The 19,707-nt window shown below is 34.9% G+C and overlaps 2 protein-coding genes across 2 annotated transcripts in view; one reads left to right on the forward strand and one right to left on the reverse strand.

The window, feature by feature from the left end:
* The window catches only part of LOC123694591 (serine/threonine-protein kinase SMG1), a 113,539-nt gene that overhangs the window by 7,458 nt on the left and 86,374 nt on the right, over positions 1–19,707 (forward strand). The gene's annotated exons all lie outside the window — the stretch shown is intronic.
* Positions 519–15,144, reverse strand: LOC123694227 (D(3) dopamine receptor). The gene is made up of 5 exons (XM_045639602.1): positions 14,968–15,144; positions 3,205–3,722; positions 2,625–2,784; positions 1,792–1,962; positions 519–1,296 (listed from the first exon to the last, which is right to left on the reverse strand). The coding sequence occupies exons 2-5, from the start codon at positions 3,573–3,575 to the stop codon at positions 790–792; spliced, it is 1,209 nt and encodes a 402-aa protein (XP_045495558.1). The 5' UTR covers positions 3,576–3,722; positions 14,968–15,144; the 3' UTR covers positions 519–789.

Consider the following 19,707-nt stretch of genomic DNA (forward strand, 5'->3'; position numbering starts at 1 on the left):
ACATATTTATTTTTATATAAATTACTCGGTACGTGCATCTTTATATTTTTATTATTACGTTAATTTTAGTACCAGCGCCATCTTTAGAATTCATGTGAAATCTCACAGTACGTAACTCGCGTCAATGTTTAGTTTCTCAGTTTTCGATGTATTCAACTAGATGGCATTAACGGTACGAATAGTGTTTAGTATGCAGAGGCAAATAACTGAAATACATTATTCAAGACGGTACTTGCATTGCAAATTGTCTTTATTGATTTTATTGTAAATGTGCCTTTAACACTCCTTTTTCAAACGTTTCCTTTGTTCAAGGGAAATGGAGAAAAGTACGTTCGTAACGGCCAAATAACTTTCAGTGATATCTGCAGTATAATTGAGAACAAGCATTTTACTTAGGTTTAATTTCTCTTAAAATCTAAAATAAAACAAATAAATATTATTAACATTTTACGTTTTTTGACTAATTCGAGTGTAAGGGTTTTCTTAGTTAATTAAAACTATGAAATGAAAGACCGATATCATAAGTTATATAATATTATAATTACACATCAAATTTTATTTAAACCTATTTTAAACATTTCAAAGATAAACAGAGTTCATCCGTACATTTGATCCATCGGCAGGAAACATATTAGAATTTGAATAAAATTTCAACAATAAAGCCTTAGAAATTTGAGCTTAGATTTGAACAAGTCGGTACCGAAAGCAATAGGGTACCTAAAACTATATTAAAACTAGAAGCGTTTCACATTTCCCACAGAATGTCTATTGTTCATGCTTAAATTAACACTACACTACATCTGGGGTTCGAGTAGGCCTGTGGATAGGGGTGGGTCCGTCCGGGGCGTAAGACGGATTCGTGTCTCCTCGCTCGCTGTCAATGTATCCGGCATTTTCTATAATTCTACACCGCGATGTGTCTGGCTCGTGCTCGACGTAGACCAGACGCGCTGGCCTTCCGCCGAAGCTTGATATACCAGCCGGTGGCGTAGACCGTGTGATAGAGCCTTCGCGAAGAGCGACAGATCCCCTTTTCCTTTCCGGGGCTGGTGAACCCCTGTACTCGGATGTATCTGGTCTTTTGCACCGCAGAAGATTAGCGAATGCCGCTCTGAATCCAGCGTTCTTCCACGCGTATATAAGAGGGTTGATGCCAGAATTGGACATCGCTAGGGATGAAGTCAGTCTGTAGGCGATGGGGTTCTGAAGGCGGACGATCGGTAGCGTTTGCGCATACGCTACCACCACGAACGGCATCCAACATATTGAGAAAGATCCCAGGACTAGAAGTACCACCTGAAAAAGATTAAAAATATAGTTAAATATTGACGCAACGGATTATGTTTACGATTTACAGTTGTTTAATTTTTAAAGTTTTAAACTTAATAAAGCTACGCAAGCTTTACAAAGTATTTTTACATGTGCGAGTTCTTTTTATAGTTTTTCATTGATACTCTTATATAAATTATTGTGTCAAACAAAAAAGGATTTAATCAATCGTGCTAATCAAATCTTAGAATCTCCATTTTTTATATGTATTACAAAACAATCAGCAGTGTTTTATAAGTGCTTTATTTTATCTATACTAATATTATAAAGCTGAAAAGTTTGTTTGTTTGAACGCACTATCTCAGGAACTATTGGTCGATTTGAAAAATTATTTCGGTGTTAGGTAGCCCATTTATCGAGAAAGGCTATAGGCTATTTATCGTTACGCTAAAACCAATAGGAGCGGAGCCACGCGGTTGAAACCGCAAAGCGCAGCTAGTAATAATATAAAACACGAGGTACCTGAATACTCTTCCAATCGTTAGCGCCCGCGGGGCAGCAGGTGTTGGCCCGCATGCGGCGCGCGTGACACGTCGCCTCGCGCCATATCCGCCAGTACAGGATGAACATCACCATCCAGATGAGCGAGAACATCGGCGCTAGGATGCTCGTTGTGTACGTTTTTGGGACCACCTGCGAGTTGGAATATAGAGTGTAAATGAGGCATAACATTAGGTAAAGCTATAACATAATTGATGAAAGATTCTGTGGCAAATAAATCAAGCAATTAGAGTATACAAGGCTAGGTAAACTTTACACGTGTACCTACGAAGTTAAATTACACACTGCTCATATAACTTATTAAGATTTTAAGTATCAAGTGAGGCTTTAATTTGTTAAAAGAAGAAAACTTCTTCATTTATAACATAATGAAACATAGTTCTCGAATACAGCAGTTGTTTGGAGCTAAGCTTAACTCAATAAACAATTATCTGTTCATTATAGAAAACTCGTGGGTAATATATATCAGATATGCTATCGGTGTTTATCGCTGAAATATTCATTATCATGTTTACTGAATGATGGGACGATGGTTTTTATAACTCTAGGGTTCTTACTTCTTAGGAATATTTTTTGGCATAGAATCCATTACGATATACATAATGTATAGGATCGTATGAGCCCTTCGGGCGTAGGTCATAAGGTACGATCATAAATATAATATTAAGTACGACGAGGATTGCTAACTTTTACTTTTATACTTTGTATTTTTTCTATAGTAAAGTTACCTTAAAATTTGGTCTAAAATGTCAGGAATTCTGGCCATAAGTCAATACACGTATACGTATACGTACTACATTCATCTCACACGACACGCCGTCCTGCCAGTCGTTCCAGAAGATGGGTATGCAGCTGATGCACAAAGCTACCGACCAGGTGGCGCTCATCAGCAGCCGCGTGATCAGCTTCGTCATATACCGGCTGTAGTGCAGCGGGTGGACTATTGCTATGTACCTGCAGTTTAATGAAATGGGAAATATAGTGCTAGGAGAAATGATACAAAAGTTTGGCTGGTGTAGGAGAATTTCATTGTCATGTATGTTTTGATAGGCAATGTTTTTAATAATAGAAACACAATAATATTGAAATTACGTTTTTTCAAAAGTTCTTTTTAAAATCTTTAATACGTTCTTTCTCTTGTGGGTATACCACAAGAGAAACAAGCGGCTTAGAAAATAGAGTTTTTATTGCAGTTGTATTCTTTTTACGGTCTTTATATTACGTTATAGATTATTTTACAAAAAATTTAAGACTCATTCATATCTTTGTCTGAGATCGTTCACTAGATAATGCATGTAAAGTTCGTGACTCGAGATTGCAATAGAATTTGTAAGTCTCCACGAGAGCAAGATCGCGATCGCACGCCATCCTCACCTGTCTACCGCGATCGCAATGATGTTGTAAATGGACGCGAGGCACGCGAGTATTATCAAAATGAATCTCATGAGGCACGACCACTTGATCTTGCCGAAGTCGTCGTTGAGGTAGAAGACGAGGTGGTAGGGCAGCGTGAGGCCCACCATCAGGTCGGAGATGGCCAGGTTGAGCACGAACTGGTTGGAGACGAGCGACGAGAGGCGGCGGCTCATGGTGACGGCGAGGATGGTGAGCGTGTTGCCGCTGATAATGAGCAGCATGAGCGCGCCGTCGATGATACTCCACGCCCAGTAGTTGTACAGGTCGGGAGCCGCCGCCTCGGTGCCGTTCCACCCGCCATCGCTCTCGTTGCCCAGTACAAAGTCCATACCATCGCTGGTCGCTTGCGCCAGCGATAGCTCCGACAGATTCGACGTCGTGTCGAACTTTTACACGCACATATTTAACGTCACACACATTTTTGCACTACACTAACACGGTTTGAGCATCGCGCCTATTTTGAGCACCACCGGTATCTGAAACAATGTTTTTGGATTAGTGCTATGGCTAAGTTTCGTTTGTAAACAATCCAATAAATAAGAATTAACCATTTATTATTTAAGACTGCCTGGACTGAATGAGAATTGAGTTTGCTGAATAAATTTAAATATCTTTGAAGCGAAAAAGCAGCAGTAGAGTGGTACTAATAAAATCACAGTACATATTAATGTCGAATATTACTCGTCAACAGGCTTTACGGCTGCATTATTAATAGGATTTTTGCTAGCAACTTGTTGTTTCTTTCATGAATAGAATGAGATGATTTGAAATTCATAAAGTTATTCTTGTATGAGTCGGATTACACGTTTCAGTTACTTTTTTCAGCGTAAGAATAAGTTTTTTTAACGAAAATTCATTGCTATGATGTAAATTAAAAGTGAAAGCTATCTTTAAGAATCAGTACGAACCGAGAAAGTATAACTTACGTTAAAATATAATTTAACAAACATTTGCATAATGTTTGTAAATGCTTTCTATTTGTAAATTACTTTCATGTGTTCACATATCTTGGAAGTGGACGTAATATAAGTCAGATTAATTAATTAATGTAAGAACATTTATATTTATAACATAGGTACTAAAAATAAAAATTACTCTCATAAAATAAAGGCTTCCAAGTAATTAGCTTACGAAATACCTCGTAAAATGTGTATGATATTCATGTGTAATTTATATAAAGATGTGTGTTTTCGCCGCGTGTTCACGTATTCACGCAGCGTGGAGTTTTCGTGGTCACATTTATATTTAATGTGCCCATTACATAACTTTCCCGGCCTTGCTAGTTACAATATCGATCGACTGTAAATGGGAAGATGTCTAATTATAATATATAAGCCTATATACGAGTGTAACAAATTAATTTTTTACTAAGATACGTTTAATACAGGCACATTATATCCATAGGTATAGTACATGTTTATGGAGTCTTTTTAGAGGTGAATCCTCGGAAAATTTCTATAGGGAAATTATTTAATTAAATTAAAAAATATATTAAAGTTTCATTTTCATTGAGTTTCAAGCTAGATTATACACTAATTTCGTTCTTTAATATGATATTTACATTTTACAGTACATTTGACGAATGTTTTACAAATCCGACTTATCTAATTGCAACTGGTTGTATGTTCGCACATAATTTATTTTCACGTAAGCCACAATAATTATCCGACTACCTGATGTGTGGGATCATTATTGAGTTCAAACAGAATTCTGATGTGATATTGTATTAATAATATATAGGAATTACTAAACACAATATTATGCTCAAATTAATCCCTGTAAATACACTTGGTTAGGTATTTTAATAGAACTAAAATAGATTAATGAAATAAGTTTCTCAGTTAACATCTTTAGAGGTTATTGTCTGACACAAAACACCTAGAGGCAAAAATAATTCTGAACTTAAATTGGGCTCTACGTACTCTGTAAAGTAATTTAAATATTTATGAATAATAATTTTTGTTAAAAATTTCAGTATGATTCAGAAAAAAAGTGATTACATGAAGAGAAAAATTGTCCTTTTTGGTTACCACGAGGAATTAAACCTTACTTATAAAACAATGTTTATCTGAATTTGCTCACACTTGTCTGAATTAAATTTCTTATATTCTCTTATAAACCCCCTGAGAATATTTTAAAAACTAAGTTAAAATAGTTATTTCCAATATAGGTACATAATTTGAATAGTGTGTTTCTGTTCACATAATTTCTCTAATGCGCTAATCGTAGTTGATTGTTTAACTGTTAAATAATGTATGAGCTTGATTATCAATTACCGTAAATTATCGTTTTCGGAAATATCAGTAATCCACCGAAGTGGGATTAATGTTGTGTTGTTATGCTATCAATCCTAACTGGCTAGTTATGTTATGCTTTGTCATCTAGTCTGATTATTTTTATTAGTTATACCCACAGAAATTTGATATGACGTTACGATATAAGTGAGGAAAAGCTAATCAGTTCGTACTTATTAAACGATCAATCAATTAATTTTGTAGCTGTTTTAAGTAGTAACCGAATCTTTTGAATGTTCACATTTTCGAATGTTCGGTTTTTATAAATGCTCCTTTATACAAAATATTTTAATTTAGGTTAAAATAATGACCGTAACGTGGCAATTATTTTAATGGGCGTTATTATATTGAGCAATTAAATTCTATCAAAATCTAATACCACACAAATACACAACACAATTATTTAAATATATCTTCACACTGTTATTTTCTGTTTGCGCAAGATGTGCTGGTCAACGCACCCTACAAACATCCACATAAAGTTTTCCCTCGCCCTTTTGGATACTTAAACTCTCCCCCAGTACAAGTACATGAAAACAAAATTATTGGGTCTGACGTCGGGCCTAAGCCAGTGAGATATGAACGGCGGGTTTACTGTATTGTGACGTAAGCATCCACTAAGCAGGGGATCACCACTAGAATTGTGGGTGATGAAGATTTTTATATGCTCGTAAACATTGCTAGTGTTGATAGGCTAGAAACATCTTACTGTGAGTCAAATATGTATTAGGCATTGTGATACAGAAATTTAACATAAATCTATTTCTAAAGTGTGCCAAGAAGAATTTAATATACTCGTAAAGTTTACTACTTAGTTGACAGTCTAAAGACTAGGAACCGCTCATCATCATTACCAGCCTATATGTCAACTATTTACAACTGTGGGCACTGTAATACAGAAATCTAAAAAAAAAGAAATCTAGAAAAAAAAATCTATTCCAGAACTCCCTTATTCAGATTGTAAATTAAGCCCGATGCGAGGTGAAACGGAATAATCCGGTAAATGCAGCCCTCACGGCTGTTTACCCTTGTAAACGTTATCATTGCAAGTCAATCGAGACCCAATATTCTGCGCACGGCGGCGATTGCTCAAGCTGCCTCTAATGCCCTTTGTGTCCACTCACTGATATCGGTTAAGGTTCTATTGTACTGATCGAGTAAACGTTTGCGTGATGTGAAATATGCTGCATTCCTATTCAGCATGTTTAAATTGGTGGTATGTAGGTATTTATTATATTGATTGTATGCAAGTGTTAAATCTTTAAGTGCGATCAATGCCTGTACATGTGATGAATGCTGCGTGTCGCGAAAGATTAATTTTAATTGTATCTAGATAGATTTAACATTCAGTTCGGAATAAAAATCTTCAGTACATACCTACTGACTATTTCAAACTAAAAGTAAAGCTTTTTTGAATGAATGTTTCAGTGTGATGGTAGTATTCGTTATTTTAAAAGTATTTGGACTGAATTAAAGATTCCATTTCATGAACGAAATTCCCACGCACTCGTTTCAATTTGCGAGAATGTAAGTAACTAAACCACTTAATGGAATATTGAAGATAATGTGAAATATTACACGTCGTAGTAAGCGACGCACCTAACTCATTGATATGCAGCCCGACTAACCAATCGCGCGAGTAATCCGACATCTGCCAGCCTAGAGCATTGGGAAATGGAGACATGGAGACACTGTTAATAAACAACTATATTACAGCATAGTTTTTCTGAGGAAATTTACGAAGAACTTGAAATAAACATTAGGTATGGTATTCACGGCATAATAACATAAAGAATGATCATATGCAATGATTGATATTAAGTATAATTTCCAATTTCAATATAATACAGATAATAATCAAAAGGATGATACATTAGATATATGGATGTCGTTTATAAAATTGCTACGGTTTTCGGGTTGATTTGGAGCGAGTTTATTACATCGGATCGATGGAAGCGAAGGACACGTTTCGCATATAGACGTTTTATATCTGGTCTTACTTGCATGCTCATTGAAATGGTGGGAAGGTGCCATGTTTGAAGAAATATGGTCTTTGAAAAGTTATCGTTGAACGCTGTAGGAATAACTATAATTTCATACATGCTGTTCAATACGACAAGGTTTTTCAAACGTTATAGTTTGTTGTGTTAAAAGATGGGTCTCTAAATGATATAATATAAATGAAATGCCTGCACTATGACATTAAAAAGGTTCAGGAAAGTCAAAGCCCTCATTAGCGACTTTCATAAAGCGTCGCTATTCGACCTTAAAACTCTGCAAACATTTCTGTTTTAATATTGAAAATAATTAAGATTCGTATAGAACGGCGATCGTTATAATTGATGTGGTATTTTTAATTGAACGTTTGTAGAAATGTTGCGGCAAATTAGTTTCGTACGATTGGGATTATTAAAGGGGCAAGGAGACAACGCGGCGTGTGTATGCCCTAATGTATGAGATCACTTGACGTCGTAAAGTATTCCATTAGGAATGGTAAACGTTGCAGAAATAAATAAACGTTTTATGAAGCACGCGCGGGACTAAGTGACATCCGGAATTTAGGTTAACATTAAAGTTAACGTAAATATGTGATTCACTAGTGCCTTCCGGGGTTTCAAGGCAATGCTGGTTGCTAGGGGAAACCGTTTGGTATAAAATTGATTCGTGCAAAAAAAAAAAACGCAGGAAATCGTACCTATTTATAGAAATTGCTAATGAATTTAAATATTTAGTACGGTTGAAGCTATTGAAACAGTGCTTTAAAATTGAAGTATCAAACAAAATTCCGTACCGTGCTCGAATTAAAAATGCAAACCGTCGAATTGATTTTGATATTTCATGTTTCGGATTCGGGTGCTTTTGCAACTCTAACAATATTGGAATAGGCAATGAGTTTGAAATAATAAAGGCCTCTCCCGTAAACTGGCTCTTGAGTACGGCATTACGGATTCATTCAGTGAAGCAATGTTGCCCACTCATTTATTAAGAAGATTTTGGGTATTCAGCAGACGTTTGGGCCTGTGAATTGGAGCGCGGCTAAGTGCTCCCAAATTTTGTATTGTATAATCTAATTGTCGGGAATGTAGTTGAACACTGGAATTGGGATTTAATAAGATTAATTAGGTGTTTACTGATTTCACTTCATGAATTCTTTGATTGAATACATGATGAGATTTCAGTGTCAATATCTTTCGATAGATACGACGTAAGACGGTGATAACGTAAGACGTAAGACGAGACGTAAGACGTAAAGACGGTGATTTTCAAAACAGGCCGTAGTAAATATTTTAGTGTATTATTTTAACGCACACACATAGTGTAATAAAGTGAAGAAATACATACTTAATATGTAGGTACTTTCTTGTGTGAAATAATTTCATTACTTTGTGAAATAATAATATGCTCTAGTTAATTGTTTTAAGTCCACGCGTTTGAAGTAGGTAATAAAAGTAATTACTGCGGAACATAATAAAGGTATACAATGAAATAGGTGTAACAAAGTATTGCCTAATTTGAATTTGAAATTGTATACAATAATCGCTGGAGTAGGTGTTATCGATGAAAGTTGTTTTTGGTGCCCTGTAGGAATTGCAAATAATATCTAATGACTAAAGTAGCCGTTTTTATTTGATGTGAAACGTAGAATTTTATTTAGTACTAGCAGTCCGCCCTGGCTTCGCCCGTGGTACATATTTACGTTTTCTCTACATAAGAACCATCCTCGTACTTCAAGGAATATAATAAAAAAAGAATTAACGAAATCGGTTCAGCCGTTCTCAAGTTATGCGCTTACCAACACATTTTGGGATTCATTTTTATATATAAAGATTACAATTTCAAATGTTAAATATTTCTATAAACTTAAAACTGAACAGCGTTCGGCAAACATCTTACGAGTTTTGAGCTATATTTAGGAAATTGAATGATTTTTTGTGGGATCAGTAAACGTGAGTCAGCTGAGTGAGCCCATTAATACGTCCATTTATGGCTGATTCGTTTAATGGTTATCTAAAATGGTGGCACGAGGAAGTCGTGTGGACAATTAGACAACATCAGGCTATTAAGACAAGTTCGCTATTTTATGATTTAAGACATTGTTTCCGGAATGTGCTATGACTGTGTTTGCGATGGTATTTGCTTAAAATTTTGGTACAGTTACACGTCAATGAACGGTGAAAAGCTTTTCGTTTTTGGGAGTTGGAGTGGGTAGTTTGTTTGTTGTTATAGTGCGTTGCGTTCTTATATGAATGTGGATCTTAAATATACATAGTCGTTAATATTTTTCTCTTCAAATGGGAGATATATCGTAGATAGCGAACTTTTTATATTATTGTGTATAATAATACGACTATCATACTCCTTACAAAGTCTCAAGTTACACAACTTGGTTTAGTAAGCAGTGTGTAGTTTAAATCTCTAAAAAGACAAGTATTTTAATGTACAATTGGTTATTTAACAATACTTAACAGAAAATGTAATCATAGTTAACAAATAGTAAATTTAATCCAATTAAATGCATTTCCGAATGCAAAATGAAAATAAAAATATATTGCCAATATCAATTCGCGACACATTAAAGTAGGTTATTCACTGAAATTGAAATCTGAGGTTGTCATTATTATTGAATTAGCATTGGCTTTCTGTCGACGCGTCTCCGCGGTGATGATTTTGCTCCTTTTATTCACAAAGATTTCACTATATTATGTTTGATTTAAATTTTAATGTGTGCGTAAAGTATGCAGAATTATTTTTTAATAAACGGTATAGGACGAATGAAATTAATGAAAAGAAATGTGTTTTTTTATGAGTTGTCCAAGGAAAAAAAATTTAAATGTTAATTTATAAAGAACCGTGTAAGGGTTTAATTAAGCGAGTGAATAGTTAGTTGGACTGGCCTGATTATTATAAAATGTACTGTACGAAATTTGCTGCGCATTAACAAAAATATGAATAACAATGCGAGCTTTATATCATTTTCCAAGCACATAACACATATGTTTCATAACCTTGTATGATTTATGTACTATAGTGGTAAATACCCGAACCGCTAAATTAAGATATAGGTATACAATATACATATTTGTTCTTCGTGCCGTTTGTAGAGGCTATTCAAATAATGTTTATGAAGTGTTTTGTAAGACGCGATTATCGGCTTTCTAGCTTGTGTCATAGTTGTTAATAGGAAGTATATATGTGCGTAACATACGGACAAGTTATATGTTGTCTGTAATAATTATTATTAAGAAGCTGCCAATGATTGAAAATTGTACCTCTAACGCGTCATTGCGAGAAACAGACGAAAATACGTGAATTTAAAAAAAAAAAACTAGCTGTGCCTCGGGGTTTTACTCGCATTGCTCCGCTCTAGCTATAGCATTCCTCGATAAATGGGCTATCTACCGAAAGAATTTTTCAACTCGGATCAGTAGTTCCTGAGATAGCGAGTTCAAACAAACAAACTCTTCAGCTTTATAATATAGTATATAGATAAAAGTATAAAATGTGTTATAATTAATGTTCTGTAACAAAGGTAAGATTTTCCCTGCCGCTCCGTTTCATTAAGTTGAACCTATAAAATTAAATTATCTATTGTACTTCATTACGTATACTGTGGAATAAACGTGTCGATAAGGATCATTTTGTATAATGAGATGGGAGTTGCTTCGCGTTGTATTGCCAATACCTACAACGTATTAGTTTTTCTTTATTAAAACACAGATTATATATATTTTTTTAAAACATCAGTCTACTCGAAATCGAAAAAAATCGATGTTATAATATTTTAGAAAAAATATAAAGGATGATAAAAAGGAAGAAGGAGGAATGATAAAAATTGATTTCCAATTTTAACACTAATATCTATAAAATATAAATTAAGCTTAAAGCAATTGTACCTACCTACCTATATAGTTCATCTTTTATTACTTTTAACTTTTTGACAAATTTGTCATTAGAAACTTACCATTTGAGAGGTTTTTCAATAAAATATTTTCATCGGAACACTTTACTTTCTGAAACTTTTTCTTTTAATAGACTTGGCTTTATTGGTAACTCGGTTAAACGAGTTTTTGATTTATTCGGAAATCCTTTCTCAAACCCAAACTAAGTTCCAGCTATATAACATTATACATTCATTGATTTCATTTGCACATACCTAAAACTCTTCATAGAACTGCTTCAGATCATAACATAATCTATACTTCTATACTAATATTATATAGGGGAAAGGTTTGTAATTATGTATGTCTGTATGTATGGTTTTCACGCATAAACTACTGGACCGATTTCAAAAATTCTTTCACCATTAGAAAGCTGCATCTTCACTAAGCAACATAGGCTAAGTTTTATCCCGGAAATCCTATGGGAACGGGAACTATGCGGGATTTCCTTTGCAAACGCGGGCGAAGCCGCGGGCGGAAATCTAGTCTAAAATAAAACATGAATCATGACTTATAAAGATTCCCCGCACAATATAAAAACGTCTTCTTTCAATTCATCGATTAACCTTAACCTTTATCTCGTATATTTGGATTAATACATCTAATAATAGAGTCAATAAGGAAATTCCAAAATAAAGCCAATCATAAGCCACGAGTAGTTGAGATGAGTACGGTTATCCGGGGGCAGACACCGTGAAATGAGTTGCTCCAACCGATGGCTATTGTCCATTTTGTTACATATTTTATACAATATATTATATAGTCACTAGGTATAGGTTTATAGAGATTAGGTTAGGTTTAAGAGTATTCAGATTATTGGTATTGTTGTTTTGATCTAATGCTAGATAGAATATCGTTAGGGTCAAGGGTGAGCTTTTATTTTTATTACATATTCGTAAAAATGATTGCTTTCGAATAAATAAAAGTAATTTAAAACCCATTTGATAAACTATTTCAGTCGATTAATAGAGAAAATAAAAAGCTCATAAGCTAATTAAATTATTTCTTTACTCTAGTTAATTTACAACATAATATTCGTCTATCTATTTTCATGCACACTACCATGTAATAACCAAAATAATATCAAACCGAGATCAGTCATTAGAATCCGGTATAATCTTCCGGTATTCCTGTAATACAGTGTTGTGTTGATGCCAAACTTGCGGAATGAAGCTGTACGAGAAAGTCAATTTGGGGAATATTCCCGGCAAGTTGGCGCAACGTTGATGAATTCTAGACTCTTGGAGGTAAAACTAGGACTTGTGTTAGAAATGGTGTGGAAATATAGTCTTCGCGTATTGAGCTAGATTTGTTTATCAGGGAACCTTATAAGTAAGATAAGTAAGAACATCTTTACCCTTTATTGGTACATGTACCTTTATGTTTTCTGTCCAAATATAATAAATACTTTATTCAACTCATCAATTTTAGTTTTATATTTATAAATATAGAGGCAATCTTGCCTTTGTAAATTTTTTAATGAAGAAAGATGCATATGAAAGAGAATTGCGGTATATTATCAAGTATTTAGATTATGTTTAATGCAGTACATTGTATCGTGATATAAACAGGATTCAAAATCAAAACGAATCGTCTCGATTTCTGCGTGTCTAAAAATATATCATATGCGTACTTCTATCTGAAGATATATTTATATGTATGTAGGGAACGTGCAACTGCTAGTGCATTCTATTAGATATTTTTGGATAAATTTGAACAAAGGTATTAAAAAAAAGTCAATCACATTTTATGTTCTGTGACAGAAATCGCGATATACATTTATAATAATATTTTATATTAATAAGTGATATGTATTTGATAATCATAGATATCGAGTTTTCAACAATCCACTTATTGCTCGTACCTTTCTCTGTTTCGATAGTTATTCAATAGAATCTGGCTCGTATGAAAGTTATGAATCGCATCCAATATCTTTTCGATGACCGACGCCGATGGCTTTCCAAACTATCGCTTGCAGATATTGGCCATTCGCTACACAATACACCAGTAACATTAGTTACAAGTGGGAGTTATTTAGAAGCAGTATAAATTGGCCGTAATGGAGCTTATCGCCTGTAAATGCCTTTGGATTGTCCTTGGGTGTGTTGACCTTGCGACCGGTCCCAATAATGGGGAACGACGATTTATTGCGGGCCTAAAAGATTTACTATTGCTCATTTGCGTCACTGTATTGAATTGGCGATTCCTTCTTGTTTTCATTCGAGCAGCTCGTTTGTCTTTGATATTACGAATGCGACTGAAATTATGCGGTGAAAAAGATTTTTGTCCTGTACAAAGCGAGTAAAAATTGTGTAGTTGAGCGCGCATTGTTTGTGAAACCGTTTGACTGCAGTCTCCCCAAGGAAAAATTACCCGGAATGCTTTCATTACCAGTTGAATGAATTCGGGCGGAATGAGGGGGTCTTTGATTCCGAGTCTTTTTGTACCAATCGAAATAGGTCATATTATTCAAAATCATCTCCTTATCTATTAAAAGAAGTAATTTTACATTGAATATAATTAATTTTTAAATTTGACCAAAACAGATAAAGGTTCTCAGTCTAGCTTGGCCCGTTATCGAGCAGCCTTTGCATTATATTTAGTTACAAAGGCCGATCGACCCGATGTTATCGCCTTCTAGCGTATGCCTATTTTGGAAACTGAAATGCTGAGCTGTACGAATTACGAATCTATCGAGCTTCGTGCGGTGGAAACGTATAAAATATTCGGTCGGCACGTAATGCATGCGCAGTACATCATATGCATGCAGCCACATGGCATACAATCACGTGCGGCATCCTCAAGGTCGGGCCAACCTAGTTACAGCCTACTCGCATTTTAACAATGTTTCACTGTACGTAATTGACGGAATTCCAATTTTTGTAAGTGGAAATTGTGTATTTATAAATTATTTCAAAAGCTTTTCCAAGCTACTTTGAATGTTTCAGTCGCAATACTCGCGCTATTCATATAAAAGCTACAATTAAATTTTGCATATTTATGCGCTGTATGTATGATGTCCGTTGAGTGGTAAACATTGCCTCTGTTTCAGCGAGTGGAATTGAATACTCAAATAAAATTGATTCGAAATCGGATGGTTACATAAATGGGGGCGGGGTTTAGCTGGATGCTTACGTAAGGAGGTCTGAGGGAGCTTCACTATAAATTGCAAAAGACTTTTAATTCTATCTCCCTGTGGTTCAACGTACGCGGAACGCTTGCTTATTACAGAGTTATAGGGTACCGCGTTTTACTTGCGATAAAGTGTAAAATCTGTAAAATTTAAGTTATAAAAAGTTTTTCATGATGTGAAATGTGTTCAAAAGTAGTGAATGTGTGTGTGCAGTGTCCTATAGTTTTCAGTAATAAATTTCCGCATCCGGCACAGTAATCGCACCGGACACGATTCGACAGCACTGCAAATACTTGTCAAAAGGAAATCAGTCGTCGCTCGGAATCCGCAGAACCCGTCTATTGTCAATATTTACCTCAACGGTGTTTCCATTAGTACAAACGAGTGAGAGTACTTTCCGCGACAACCACTACGCATCACAGAATACATAAACCACTTTTGTTTTGTCAACACTGCGGGCGATCACTGAAACTTGGATTTTTATTTCGATACGATAATAATTTCGGGTGGAGTGACGTGCGGTCGCGTCGGCGCTCGGCATCGGACTGCTTCATGTTCTTCGGGATTGGAGTTTCGCGGCCTTTATGGCCACCGGCGTGCGTTAACAAAGGTCGACGTTTTTCGCGATGGTAATGAAGGGGAAAGTTTGTTTTTAATCTGCGGTGTTGCTGTTTCATTAGCTGTTACGTTTGTCTCTGTAATCCCAGGCCTGTCTCCGTACGGCGAGCGCATAAGCTCTGAAAATATTCGCATTGCATTGTCGCGGTTTTGGTGACGGACAAATTTTGACTGTGCTTTGTATGGGAGGGTACATAAAGCTTTGTAGTTGTGAATTTTGAGTAAATAAAGGCGTACTAAACCTACCTACTTCTTAATTGTTTCTTTCATATTTGCTTTTATTCGTGTTCGTTTCGGAACGATGTTTGCTTAACGGTTAATTTACAAAGGAAATTCATAATGGTAGCTGTTTTCTTTGAATGGAAAGAGGTAGAGCCTTTCACATTAACACATTGTTTTCTAAAAATAAATTTCTGTAGGGATTCTAATTGTTTTGAACAAAGTTTCTTCTACTGTTGAATTCAATTTAATTCATCGTTTATTTATAAAAAATACAATACATATAAATAAGTTAAAAAATATTTAATATAAATAAGTTAAAAAGTTGATCTAGTTAATTTATAGATTTACTTAATGTACCAAGTATCCATATTGACTCAAACATTTTCCCAAATAGTTTGAAATGTGTGGTTGCGGTTGTTTTCGGTGGTCAGGCTTAGGATAGGCAAACTTTATCTGGGCTTAACAGTTACGAAGCTATCGTATTTTGTTGAATAGTACGATGATGTAAGGTATCTACATAAAATTTATTAGATAGATATAATGTTCTAAATTTTCTATCGGTATCGTAACCTTGCGTGGATTTCAACTCGTAAAGTCGATGCAGTATCTCTGGATAGATTTTCTCATTCGTTGTATATTGTGGCATATTGAGATTTGAATTTCGCCCGGTTTTAGCTTATAGGTCATCTGGTGGAATGTTTAGCGACACGGCCGCGGAAATCCGTCTTCTCCTTATAACAGTTAAGTTTCTCGCATTGTCGTTTTGCTTTGAGCATAGAGTAATGAGAGTTTAAAATTACTTTCCGTTTTGAGCGGCTTAATGAGATTTTTCAAGCGGCGCTCGAAAAGCGGACCTATTTAATAACGGCCGTGGATGGGCTTAAGTTTTGTGCTCGTAAAAATATTTGTATAAAATAAACATTCATTTTATTAGTTTGCATTCGTAATTTTTTTTTTATTATAAAATGACTGCGACTTGTTAGCCGTGCATAAATGTAAAGCTGTAGAGCTTTTTGAGTTTTCAGCTCGTATTGTATTTGATTTTTATTTTCATTACATATTTTATGCAATGTTCGTATTTCTGTAGTTACTTACTATGCGTTTTTCTTTGCGGCTTTAAATTATCTTTTCTATAGAATAACACAACTTACCACTACCAATAATACCGTCCTTCTACCTATATACTATATTGCAATGTTACTTGTATTTTGGTAAACATATTATGATGTATTTAATTCATTTACCTACCATTAATATATTATTGGCTTATCAGCATGATTCACCAATTATTCTCAATCATTTGAACCACATTGACTCCTAAACACCTTTGTATCGCCACACATGACACAACACTATACATTTCAGAACGGTTGCTATTAATCTCGCAAGTTCACGGTTTTCTGCAGCGCACGTGCAAGGCGCTTTGGAATAAATGTTACGTGTTCAATTTTAAGTTTATTGTGCAGTTTGATAAATTTGCATTGAATAAGGGGATTAGCTGTTGGTAATAGTGTTTAGGGGAATGTTATGGAACAGTATATTTACTTAAATACATTTACTAAGTTTTAGGCTTGTAGAAGACTAGGTTTCCGCGCGCGGCTTCGCCCGCGCAGTCAAAGAAAAAACCCGCATAGTTCCCGTTCCCGTGGGATTCCCGGGATTGCGTCATTTTCCCGGGATAAAAAGTAGCCTATGTCCTATCTCGGGTATCAAAATATCTCCATACCAAATTTTATGAAAATTGGTTCTGTAGTTTAGGCATGATTGAGTAACAGTCAGACAGACAGAGTTACTTTGTATTTTTTTCTTAAGTTCAATTTGTAATTTTACAAATACATTTTAATAGTAAAGGGTTACCTCAAACTTTGGTTTTATAATATTATGTAGAATTTCCCTTGAGAGCGTACCAGTTGCAATTAGTACTGCCTAGCCGGTACGAATCATGCCAAAGCTTTTTGCCACCGATAAAACACAGAAAGCAGTTGATTCTTGGGGTAATTCAGCACTTGCAAGTAACAACTTTAACTGAATCTTGATAGCCTTAAGTATTTTTGGCACATCATTTGTTATAGGTGCTTATTGTGATCAAGGAATTAGGCTTCGTGAAGGAAGAATGTTTAATTTCAAAAGGATATAGTAAGAGAACCATAAAATGAAAGGGAAGAATGAATATATGAAGCATTTACAAATATTCGCTATTCAGAATGTGTTTAAAGAAGTATACGTATTGAATTTTCAATGTTCAGTAAAAATAATAATCGAAAGTAAATAATTGCGTAGATATGAATATGTTTGCTGTTCCACACTCTTAATTTATTTATTTTATTAAAATTGATAATATTTTTATATAGATATGATAAACAGCCGCAAAGCCTTGGTTGATCTAAGTTGTATATTTCTGCAAAGCAAGAATACTTTCATAAAAACCGCGCCAAGCCACGTCATTACTCACGTCCCCTAATTGCTTATATAAAACAAACAGAAGAAATTAAATTTGTAATGGAATACTTAAGAGATAATTTAAAATTATTTTTTGCGTTCTCTTAAGCAAAAGGCTTTGCGTATTTGAACGAGCGTTTTGTGTTTATAAACTTCTGTGCATTAATTAAAGTGGACTAATTAAGGTAATTAATGAATCTTGTTTAGACGCGGAGTTAAATAATTAGCGCTTGTAATGTGGCTCTTCATTAGCTAATATACCTACTGGATGCAGATGCATGGAGTATGCAGCTATAGTGCCTCAATTGTGTTTATTGACGTGACGTCATCAATGTTGAATTCAATAATCAATTCCATCTTAATTAACTGCCTCTTGGTATAGTTACTTTGATTTAATAACTGTAGGGTTATAGGTTCAAATCTTAGTGGTAAAATTGTTTTTACTCTGTAGGTAGATTTTTAGTGCTTGAAATACTGTTATGTATTTTATTTTAGATAAATAATAATTTGTTATGAAAATTCGTACTGATTTCGCAACAGATAAATATGAGCATCCTTAGCAGTCGTAACTCATCTCAGATTGTATCACCCATTATCTGTTTCGCTGAGCGATGGCGGCGAAGTGGTTGAAAATATCTATCTTCATTCCGGCCAAAACACTTTAAGTGAAAGTTCAAAAGTGAATCTTGGCAACCCTACCTAGTGTTATAGTAGTGGAAGCTGAGCGGTGCTGAGCGTAAATAGGGTTGCCAAAACGTCCCAAATAGAACAAGTGAAAATACAACTAAAATAACTTGCATGTGAAAATGTGATAGTGACATTGATCGTCTGGCGCCCCGCCAGGCCCCCATGTTGCCGGAACACCGGTATTTATGTGTCCCAACAAATTGCGAAACTTTTCGACCTTGGATCGGGAATTAACTCGCTACTAATACTAATATATATGTTTGTTTGCGTATCGGGGGATGTAGGAATCGGTGAACAGATTCTGTGGGACGGTCGCGATAGATTCGTGTTTTATAGCTTTTTAGTATGGCTGGATTTCAAACATATTCGGTGGAACAATAATTTATCTATAATTTGTATTCACAATTCTATAAATATTTTTGTATTCTTTAGTCTTTACCTACATAAGGTAATTTATTTGAAAGTACAAATTCTATGAATCCAGATTCCAGAAGTATTTTTAGTACTAAAAAAAGAACCTAGCGCAGTCTTACCATACCTGTAGCAAATATGCGGTCCGCAAGTGCCATAGCGAAAATATTTTCCAAATCTTATGGCTGTGTAAAATATTTTGATTATGTGCGGAGTACGAAAGGGTCGCTCAGCTCATATGACGTCACCGTACAATGGGTGCAATCATTAGGGTCGACGGTCGGAGTACGTTTTACCGACTAACAACCGTAGTTGTTTTAAAAGTTCTTTATATAAACGTTTGTTCATAAAAACTAATTGTAGTTATATAAGTCAGGTACTTCAAGTTATTTAAATGATCAATTCATCCGTCTGAATTAATTTTCAGATAAATTTTTGATGTAAGGAATTTGCTTACATTTTTAAGAGATTTATTTTTGTTGAGAGGAATTTATTATTATTTAAAACTTTATCGATTTTGTGCTAAAAGTTATTTGGATTAACTTGACTGTTTGACTCTTTCACTGAACGACCGACAAATGGCCAATTTAGTTTCTAGCAAGGGTCATTGACATGACTCCGCACATTTTTATAGTCTATTGAGCGTATCGAAAGACTTTCCTGTAGTGGATTGACGACAATCTGTTGTGTCATGTGTGTTGCTATTTTTATGTAGGTA

This window comes from Colias croceus, chromosome 9 (genome assembly GCF_905220415.1).
Source record: "Colias croceus chromosome 9, ilColCroc2.1".
Classification (NCBI taxonomy): Eukaryota; Metazoa; Arthropoda; class Insecta; order Lepidoptera; family Pieridae; genus Colias; species Colias croceus.

Excerpts from the sequence above, each read along its gene's own strand:
- LOC123694227 (XM_045639602.1), bottom strand. The coding sequence starts at position 3,575 with ATGGACTTTGTACTGGGCAACGAGAGCGATGGCGGGTGGAACGGCACC. Across the intron at positions 2,785-3,204 it reads ATTGCGATCGCGGTAGACAG|GTACATAGCAATAGTCCACC; the intron begins GTGAGGATGGCG and ends ATTAAACTGCAG. Across the intron at positions 1,963-2,624 it reads TGTCGTGTGAGATGAATGTA|GTGGTCCCAAAAACGTACAC; the intron begins GTACGTATACGT and ends TCCAACTCGCAG.